A 10,952-nucleotide genomic window follows, 5' to 3' on the forward strand; every position below is an offset into this window, starting at 1 on the left:
CACGCTACCGTGGACATTATTGTTGTCCCAAAGGATTCTGTATATGGGAGAGTAAGCACCTAAATTTGAACGAGTGGGCTTATCTAAAAATAGAAAACAATACGTAACTGATAATATAAATATTTACCAAACAATAAAATAACACATTGATAATTTTAAATAAAAGTTCTAGACAAAAACATCATGAATAAGCCAAATTTTTACCACCAAATTAAAAAAAAAATTGTTATAACTACATAGACAACCCTACAAACCTGTACCTATTTATACTTAGGTCGTTTCCATTTCACGTACTCTCATTCCAATTGACCCCTTTTTCGTTGTTATTTGTACCTAAGACGTCTCTAATATCCCCAAAACAACAGATTTTTACATGTATTTTTATTTTATCACATACATTAAAACCAATAACAACTGAGACTTACCTTTAATATATATGATGGTTCAAACACTAAATAACGTTTATAAATCACAGTCGTCTTCTATTATTATCAAATAAATAAAAGAGAGCAAAGTTTCTAGCACTAAAATAATTACCACCACAGAACGTTAATTTGAAACGCGATTTTTTATAAGTTAGCAGCTATTATCATGCATATTCAGAGTCGTTTTGTAAACTTTCAACATTCTACTATTAAACTACAAAAAATGGAAGATTTTGCAACGAATATGAAACTAATATTGAGCGTCGAAAGATTTTCCCGGTTTTTTCCCGATTCGCCTCTCAATCCCTAATCGCCCCATTTTACGGTACCATTTATTTATTTAAAAAAAGAATCTCGGTCTTGTCACGAGGTTTTGTCAAACTTGTTTAGTCGTTGAGAAAATGGAATTGACTCGAGAAAATTCAAGAGCGATGATTTATTATGACTTTCGAAGTGGTTTAACACAAAAACAGTGTGTTGACCGGATGATTTCTGCATCTGGTGATGAAGCCCCATCCAAAACCACAATTTATCACTGGTTTGCTGAGTTTCAACGTGGACGTGTCAAGCTCAGTGATGATCCCCGTCAAGGTCGTCCAAAAACTGCAGTCACCCAAGAAAACGTTGATGCTGTGCGTAAGCTGATTGAGGAAAATCGACATGTGACATACCGCGAAATTCAGGCAACTTTAGACATTGGCATGAGTCAAATACAAATAATCTTGCATGAACAATTAGGTGTAAAAAAGTTGTTTTCCCGATGGATACCGTATTCGCTCTGTGAAGAGCGAAAAGCGGCTCGCGTTACTTGGTGCGTCAGAACTCTCGAAAGATTCCACACAGGATCCACAAATGCTGTATACAACATTGTATCAGGTGACGAATCCTGGATATACGCGTACGAACCCGAAACAAAAAACCAGTCACGAGTTTGGGTGTTCGAAAATGAGTTAAAGACAACAAAAATTGTTCGTTCACGGAGTGTTGCAAAAAAATTGTGGCCACTTTGTGTCCAAAAAACCGGCCATGTTACGACTATTCCTCTTGAGGGACAAATAACGGTTAATGCAGAATGGTATGCTAGCATTTGTTTGCCATAGGTCGTTTCTGAACTCCGTAAAGAGAACTGCAACCGCCGCATCATCCTCCATCACGACAATGCGAGTTCTCACACCGCGCACAGAACAAAAGAGTTTTTAGAGCAAGAAAACATAGAATTATTAGACCATCCGCCGTACAGCCCCGACCTAAGCCCTAATGATTTCTATATTTTCCCTAAAATAAAGAATAAATTGCGTGGACAGAGATTTTCATCACCTGAAGAAGCTGTGGACGCCTACAAAACGGCCATTTTGGAGACCCCAACTTCCGAATGGAATGGTTGCATCAATTATTGGTTCCATCGTATGGAAAAATGTGTCAAATTTCGCGGAGAATACTTCAAAAAGCAATAAATACATTTTTACATAGTAATGTTGTATCACTTCGTTAATTCCCGAAATTTTCAGTGCCGCCCTCGTATACATAAACTATGTATAGACTTTTTGGCGGTAATTCAAGAAGCAAAGTTGTGTGAATTCTTTTACTTTGTTAATGTAGTGTTTATTCAGTCCTAAATGTGTGTTAATGGTTGTTTATTAACTGTTTAATATCTGCAAAAATGCATAAATTGAGAAAATGAACAAGATATCTGGACAAAGTTTCGCAATAAATAACCACTACGTTTTTGAGACTGTTTTTTAATCCCATACCATTTCGTTTGATTTAAGTTCACTCCTATTGATTAATGTTCCAAATTAATCAACTTCATGGTAGTTTCCCAATTACAGAGCATAATACGACTCAGTGGCACACAATGCCGAATTATGCTGAAGCTTAATTGGAACGTGAATTAGTTTTCAAATGCATCAGCAGAGTGCGCTGTTGTTCAGTGTTGAAAAAAAAATATTTACGGAGCTAGCAACCTCATTAATGTATAAATAATGTGGTAAACAATAATAATTGGTTGAAAACTATTTACGGTTATTTTAAGTAATTTGGATTTCGATTATTTCATTAACATTTTTTTTCGTTTTGAGTATTTTTTAAATGAGTTCTAAGAAAATGATGTGTATACTTTTTAATTGAATCATCTTATCCAGATGACAGTGATGACGATAATTTATCGAGTGCTCCGAGTTTAAATCAATCAATTATTTCATTATCAAGTGATATATTTATTGAAAATATTTATGATAATGAAACAGATGAGTTATTTGAGCCATTAATAAAATCTCTGATGACAGGCAGTACTTTTGAGAGTGCTCGATTGTGCGAAGCGTTGCTGTAGTTGGAACATTCAACGTTGAGCATTATGCCGCATAATGCGCTCTAGTGCTGTTATTGGAAAACTATCCATGATACCTAGGGATGAAAGGCTGTTGGTTTAAACGAAATTTTTGCAACCTTACACGAGAGCCATTTTATGTTTAAAATTTGAAAAAAAATATCATAAAGAAACCTCTTCAGCTATTTGAATGTGGTAAACTTAATTGAAGCTCAATTAAAAACATCGATATGTTGATATGATACAAAATAAAATGCACCTTTAATTATAAAGATAAATGTCGCGTATTAATTGAAATGTCGCTTAAACTAAATAGCTACTCACCACCCGATATAGAGCGAAATGAATTACTTTATATTATTTTTATAAAACAGAATATGCAAAAGATTAGGTTAAATGACTTTAAAATGATTAAGTTAATCCCTTCGCCTTTCTAGTGAAAAAAATATAACTACCACTACATATGCAGGTACTTTACTAAACTTCAAGTGTCAAATTACGTCAAGTTATCATTTTCGGGTTGGGACTTTTAAAACTTGTAGTTATTAATTTAATGAAATAATTATACTACTTTGGTTATTTTGTTATTAATTGTTAATCCGAATAATAAAACTTCAATATGGTAAGTTGTCTTTCCAGTTTCAGTGACCTGGCATACATCATAACAAGCTATTTGTTGTGATGACTAATGCAAGGAAATTAAGAAGTATTTATACTAAAATCGTGCATATATATTTTGTTACAGAGTGACCAACAAATGGATTGTGCACTGGACTTGATGCGGAGGCTGCCCCCTCAGCAGATCGAAAAGAATTTAACAGATTTGATAGATCTCGTTCCGAGTATGTGTGACGACCTATTATCATCAGTAGATCAGCCTCTAAAGATTGCTCAGGATCGTAGCAACGGGAAAGACTATTTATTATGCGATTACAATCGCGACGGTGACTCCTATAGGTCTCCTTGGTCGAATACTTACGACCCACCATTAGATGATGGCTCCATGCCCTCTGAACGCTTGAGAAAACTAGAAATAGATGCCAACCTCGCCTTTGATCAATATCGAGAGATGTACTTTGAAGGTGGCGTTAGCTCAGTCTACCTTTGGGATATGGATCATGGCTTTGCAGGTGAGCACTCTTAATTTAGTCTCTGTAAATTAAAGACATGTATTAGAACAGTAAATTCCAGGGTGGCTGTGCATTACAGAAAAGTAATAATAGTATTTTTATTACTTTAGGGGGCAACTAAAGAAGACTAGTAGAACAGAAACTAGCAATTTTTAGTTCTTTTATATTAATCTGTTTGTTTGTTGAAGCACTTCTCTGGAATTTCTGAATGGATTTTCACTTTGCTTTCATATAGACAGATATTAATTTAGAGATCAATAAAGAGTTTCATAAAATTTAATTTTGCTAGAAAGTTATTGTTAATTTTAAATACTTTTATTATTTACTTTTATACTCTTTGATCTTAAAAGTTCTATAACAAATATCATTAACAATATGAAAGTAACTGTCTATATGTTATGTTTTCATCTCTAAACCAGTATGCCAATTTTTACAAAATTCTGTGGAAATAGTTTGAGCTCTAAGAATAAATATAAGCTATCTTTCATTTCACCACTGGGTATGGATCTCTATAAAGTGTAAAAACTACTTTTAAATAAAGAGTAAATAATATTAATTTGGTAATATTTTTATACTTTTAGTTAAATAATCTCTCACATAAAACATTAATCTTCATGTTTAATTGCATCATCTTTTTCATTCATTATTTTCATTGACACTCTATTTTAATTCTTTGAAATGATTAATGAAATATTAGTGTATATAATAGTATTTTATAGTATAAAATACTCATCTATACACTAATATTTCATTATTTAGTCCACCTTTAAATATTTAAAAATAATAATTACAAATACAAAAATAAACAAAACAATTTCAGGAGTAATATTAATCAAGAAAGCTGGAGATGGTTCCCAAAAGATCAAAGGATGCTGGGATTCAATCCACGTAGTGGAGGTGATCGAGAAGAGTTCAGGACGCAATGCTCACTACAAGTTGACCTCGACTGCAATGTTGTGGCTTCAGACTAATAAAGAAAGCAGCGGCACGATGAACCTTGGAGGCAGTTTGACTAGACAGGTAAATTTAGTTTTATTTTATATGCACAAAGCTTAATAATATTGTGCAGGAGTTCTATTTTTATATTTATGCAACAACAACAATGCAATTGCAGCCTCACAATTGCATTCTGGTACTGCATCCCCAAATCTTAATAAAATTATAATGCCATCATCATCACTATCATTCTCTTGCCCTACTCCCAGTGACCTGGGGTCGGCGCAACATGTTTTCTCCTTCCATACTCCTCTATCATAAACTATTTCTTCTTTACTCCCCTCTTACACATAATATCATCTTTCACTCAATCCATCCAATTTTTTTAGGTCTATCTCTCCCTCTAAAGCCTTGCACATTCACAGTTAAAACTCTTAACAATCTCATTGTCATTTCGTCTTATTACATGTCCATATCATTCCAAATACACACTTCTTAACTTCTCTGTCCCATGTGCCTCTTTCAGACTTTCTGTATTCTATCCATTTACTCTAAAATTATAATATCGTATTTTTAATATTATAGATTATCTTTTGAATTTCAGGCAGAACAAGACTCGACAGTAAGTGATGTGACTCCGCACATTGCAAATATTGGGCGCATGGTGGAAGACATGGAAAATAAGATCAGAAACACACTTAACGACATTTATTTTGGTATCAATTTTTCCTTTTAAATTACTTTATATTTAACAGACAAGTTATTGCCACTTTCAAATTTAAAAGACAAGTTATTGCCACTTTCAAATTTAAAATTCATTCTTCGTTGCACTATTTCCCTATTGCACTATTTCTATGTCATTACTTCTCGTAAGATTTTTCTCCACCTGTTTCTTTTTCTGGTGGTGTGGAGGGCGTTGTGAAATGTCGGACCATGGGCAGGGCGGATCTGGTCGGCCCAACTTATTGAGCCTTTCGAGGTTGCTTCCATTCTTCTTTACACTGTGACCGAAGTAGTCAAGGACTCTGCGAAGACTGCGACTCTTTGAAGTCGTTGTGGCCTAAAGGATAAGACGTCCGGTGCATTCATATCTAGCGATGCACCGATGCTTGAATCCCGCAGGCGGTTACCAATTTTTCTAATTAAATATGTACTTACAAATATTCACGATCGACTTCCACGGTGAAAGAATAACATCGTGTAATAAAAACCAAATCCGCAAAAATATAATTTGCGTAATTACTGGTGGTAGGACCTCATGTATGTCCGCACGGGTAGGTAGCACCACCCGCCTATTTCTGCCGTGAAGCAGTAATGCGTTTCGGCTTGAAGAGTGGGGCAGCCGTTGTAGCTATACTGAGACCTTAGAACTTATATCTCAAGGTGGGTGGCGCATTTACGTTGTAAATGTCTATGGGATCCAGTAACCACTTAACACCAGGTGGGCTGTGAGCTTGTCCACCCATCTAAGCAATAAATAAAAAAAGACACTGAAGGTGATGATTTTGTTTTGTAGGTAAAACAAAAGATATAGTGAGCGGGCTGAGGTCAGTGATCCCGGCGGACGTGGCGCGCCGCACCGCCGCGCTGCAGCACGACCTCGCGCTCGCCCTGCAGCGCCGCCACGTGCAGCGCGACGACTGAGAGCGCCGCCCCCGCCCCCCGCTCGGCACACGTGAGTGCGGACACCGACCACAGACTCTAGAACGAACAGACTTACAATTTAACCTAAAAAAGCAACCCCAATTAAAACGTCTAGAATTAAAATTATTATCCCAACTACAATTATTAATAAATCAAAAATATAAATTACTATCTATATAAATTAATTTATTTATAAATTGACTTCTAAAACCAATACATTTATTCTGCCAAAATAGTTTATAAATTAAATATATAAATCAATCATAAATTCAACATAATTCAATATAATTGCAATATAATTGCAATGTTTAATCCTTTCGTACTAAAATATTATAAATATTAAAAGATAGAAACCAACTTGGTCCACCTGATGGTTGTCTGGAAGAGATCGCTCTTAGCGATAAGACCGCCTATTGTACTTTTTTATTTATCTAATGTTTCGCATTGTTTAATTTTTTTTTTGTGTACTATATAGAATACTCTCTCTCTTTCTCTCTTCCAATTTTTCGATATTCAAATTTTCTTGCGAAGGCGCAGTCGATTGAGATATCGGCCTCAAGGGTATAAGTTCCGACGACCACTGCATTACTGTATCACGGTAGAAATAGGCAGGGTGGTACCTACCCGTGCGGGCCCACAAGGCCTACCGTCAGTAAAACTGTCACTTGTCACAATTTGACAACAATTACACATATCGAGGGGTGAAAGGTCATTTGGTTGAAGCGACATTTTTGCAACTGTACAGGAAGCTAATAAGGCTTAAAAAAAAAAAAATAAAAAAAAAAACTTCAGCTATTTCAATGGCGTTCGAATTCTTCTTAATTGAAATTTGATTAAAAATATCGTCTTTTGATGCTAATAATGGAAATTCGAAATGTCGCTTAAACCTTTATATACATATGTTATAATAGTCTTGCAACCCTCGATATATTTTTTTTGTTTAAATTTCAACTTTAATGATAAATTAATTGATTAAAATTATTTATAAAATTACATTACGCACTATGAACACACAATATTATATGGGAATAACCGCAATTTTTCTGCTTATTTTTTATGTATAATATGTAAAATAATACATGACATACAGCCCGTAGTTGAGATGTTTCATTGTTAAATTACTGTCCTTTTTGTACTGACTTCTAGTGTCATAATACGGTTTCGCAAAACAGGAAACTTTGTAGGAACGTATCTACCGTGTAATTTTTTTTTCCCTGCCTTACCTGATAGCCTTGAGAGGCTATTTCAGCTTCACCCTAACATTTGTAGGTGAGCTCGCGGGGCTCAAACCGGAGAGTTGCTAACACTGATCTTAGCAAAGAGCAGTGCTTCGCAGAATCTACCACCGGATCGGAAACGCGACCCACTGAGAAGATCCGGCGAGAAACTCAGTGGGCTGTGTCTATGGGTACCGTGTTATAGGCGAGTCACCCGTATTTATATTTCGCGTAAAAAATTACAGATGAGGTGGAGACGTTCGGTGATGTAACGAAGATAGAAGTGTTGCAAGAGGATAAACAGTGAAACGAACCTCACGTGTGAGAACTTATGAACATTAAATTAATTCCCCCGGTATATATGTCTCGTTAGTGTGTAAATGTAGATTTTAAATATGGCCGTTTATGGTGCTTTAACAGTCTTCAGAATTACGTTTGTTAAAATAATAAATATATACATACTTACAAAGAGAACAATTTCGATGATTTATAAACTTCAGTAGTGGCCATTTTGGCGTTATTCAGTTAATTAAAAATACATTGGATTTCTCTCTCTCTCTTTCTCTCTTTCGTTTTAAGTGTACCTACCTACATTAAAATTTTTTTTTTAAATTGTCAAAATTCAAAGAAATTTCTTGTTAATGTATAGAGAATAATGTAAACTTAAGTAATTCGCTTAATAAAATGATGTATAATGATTGAATTGTTCAATGCTTTATGCCTTAAAATAAAAATATATATTAATAAGAAGTAAGTGATTGAAGTTTTAATTCTTCTTAATTTCGCAGATTGAAACTTGACTAATAACTAAATTTTCTGTCAAAATTTTTAATATTTTTAAGGACTATATATGATTGACTCATCGATAACCGCGAATAGTCTAAATTTAGAAAAAAAAACCTTAGTAAGTGTTCATAGTATGCAATTTAAAAAAAAAATAGTGTAAAAAAAAGTTTATGTAAGAATAGAGTACATAATGCGCTATGTAAACCTAATTAGTACTTGAAGAGTTATTTTTTGTCTTTTAGTAAATGTAGGGTAAGGTATATAAAGATAAAATTAACATTGTAATTTAATTTTAGCAATTTGGAGGAGAATGTGATCAGGTTTAAAGCAATTTCTGTTTTTGATAATTTTTGAATAAAATTAGTAAACAGACTTGGAAACCAAGTGCATTTTATCAACCTACCCAGAAAAAAAAACCAGGTGTGGCACTCGGGGACTGCCGCGGTAAAGCTATTGCATAGCATTTCTTATCAACAGCAATTATAATTAAACAAAGGCAGAGTGAGGGGTGTTAGATTTTTTTTCGTTACGGAATTTCTTGCTTCAGTCGCCGCGCTCAAAGCCCGCGATAAAAGCTATGCAATAGCTTATAAAACACTTCATTTTGCACGTCCCACATAGTACGATCCACCATAGTACCATAGGTATAGATCATAGATTTAGTTCTCATATTGTGTATAATCTATGCATTGGGTTCTACTATGGAAATCGGAAAAGATTCGGAATATCTTAATTACGAAACAAAAGTGTTACAGTGCTGGCTCGCTGCCTTTTTTGTATTAAATTGTGGATTTCCGTATTCTACTATCGTTTACGGTAATCTCACCACGTCGCCTTATGAGTAATGCATTTCAGTTTGAAGGGTGGGGCGGCCGTTGTAACTATACTGAGACCTTAGAACTTATATCTCAAGGTGTGTGGCGCATTTACATTGTAGATGTCTATGGGCTCCAGTAACAACTTAACACCAGGTGGGCTGTGAGCTCGTCCACACATCTAGACAATAAAAAAAAATAAAAAACTTCATGTCAGTTCTTGAGTTATGGCGTTAGCTCACCATTCGTGACCATACTATAGTCGTTGAACTCACCTCAATTTAGACGCCGGAATACAGATCAGCTGAGCACTCGATTTCAGATCTATGATAATTAAAAATTAATTGTGTTGTAATTCAGTTATGTTGGCAATTAAAATCTTAATAGTTTCGATTATTCTTAAGCTTATCCCAATTTGTTGGTTTAAACACAATTTGCACGTATTGTAATTTGTTTTGGGTAACAGTGTGGACCAGCCCATTATCTGACGCCATCAGAATGTTTAGCGAATGATTAAATTAGTAAAGCCAGAGCGCTACAGAGTGATGTCGGCAAAGCGTTGATCAGTGCTCAAGCCACCTGAGATTGCACTCTATTCGTTTTTTTTCTAATAATCGAATGAAATAATATTTGTGTTTTAATTTTGTAAAATCAAGAAATCGTTTAAGGTCCTCTGCCTTCCAAAATACAAAAAAAAAGAAGATATTATTGTTAATAGTACTAGACAAAACAACTGTTATTCATTTCACTTCTTAGAAATACTCTACTAATAAAAGCATGTTTATTTGCATACATGTGTATTTGTTATTAAATATACCTTATTCCTTTGGTTTTCTTGTTATTTTGGAGGACCGGACACCAGTAACGCCAATAGTACAACAAAACCATGCTGGAACAAATACAGATGCTGCTATCAGTCTTATGACGTCATAACGGTGGATTACATAATAATATGAAGGCGTACATAAAATATTTTACTTTAAGTTTTTTTTATTGCTTACCCGCGTGGACTCACAAGAGGTCCTACCACCTACTGTAGTAACTGGTAACGTTCGAAATACCTTTAGAAGACTCATCTAAAAATGATGGGTGCATTGTTTTTCTCAGTGGTATCATCGCACGCATCACACGCTATAGGTACTTCATGTACCATGAAAAATTATCATGGTAATTTCATTTACCAAAACCTTGAAGTTGTCATTTCAGTTTTACTAGCAGCATCTTCTTCAAAGACTGAGGTGGAAAGACTATTCAGTGTTCTCAAAAATGTAAAAACTGACAAAACGGGCTTTCTAATGAAACCCTGAACGGCTTGCTCCATACAAAGCTGGGATTGCTCGCAAACAATTTCTCAATTTTAAAAACGAACAGTGTTATGTTGCGTGCAGCAAAAGAATATAAAAGCAATGCGTCGACTTCCCAAAAATTCTAATCCTGTAGATCTATGATCTTCTGTGGGCATTTTGTTATTATATAGCTACATTATATGCTGTGGTTTATTTTCTGTATTTTGTTTATGCTCCCTAAATAAAGGATTTATGAAAGTTGTTTAGGGAATTTTAGAGATAAATTCAAAAGAAACTAGGGTAAAATGGAAATTGTAAGTGGAAACACTGAAAATACCTAGCTCAGTCAATAGGACTTTTTGGCGGGAACGCGAGGAGTGAAGTTGT

The 10,952-nt window shown here is 34.7% G+C and overlaps 1 protein-coding gene and 1 long non-coding RNA gene across 3 annotated transcripts; one reads left to right on the top strand and one right to left on the bottom strand.

The window, feature by feature from the left end:
• Positions 1-3,222: 3,222 nt before the first annotated feature.
• Positions 3,223-8,432, top strand: LOC732972 (F-actin capping protein beta subunit). Of its 2 annotated transcripts, NM_001046969.2 has the most exon segments (6): positions 3,259-3,373; positions 3,497-3,881; positions 4,702-4,901; positions 5,422-5,533; positions 6,334-6,492; positions 7,924-8,432. In NM_001046969.2, coding segments are annotated over 5 exon segments (828 nt in total). In that variant the 5' UTR covers positions 3,259-3,370; the 3' UTR covers positions 6,462-6,492; positions 7,924-8,432.
• On the bottom strand, positions 6,333-10,778 carry LOC110385210 (uncharacterized). Its single transcript, XR_005246534.2, has 4 exons — positions 10,281-10,778; positions 10,097-10,168; positions 9,555-9,603; positions 6,333-6,518 (listed from the first exon to the last, which is right to left on the bottom strand). It is a non-coding gene; the product is annotated as an uncharacterized LOC110385210 (long non-coding RNA).
• Between the last annotated feature and the right edge of the window lie 174 nt (positions 10,779-10,952).

The sequence above is a fragment of the Bombyx mori genome, chromosome 3, assembly GCF_030269925.1.
Source record: "Bombyx mori chromosome 3, ASM3026992v2".
NCBI lineage: Eukaryota > Metazoa > Arthropoda > Insecta > Lepidoptera > Bombycidae > Bombyx > Bombyx mori.

Coding starts and splice junctions, on each gene's coding strand:
- LOC732972 (XM_062674313.1), top strand. Junction 3,882..4,701: donor TATGGATCATGGCTTTGCAG/GTGAGCACTCTT, acceptor AAACAATTTCAG/GAGTAATATTAATCAAGAAA. Junction 5,534..6,333: donor ACTTAACGACATTTATTTTG/GTATCAATTTTT, acceptor TTTGTTTTGTAG/GTAAAACAAAAGATATAGTG.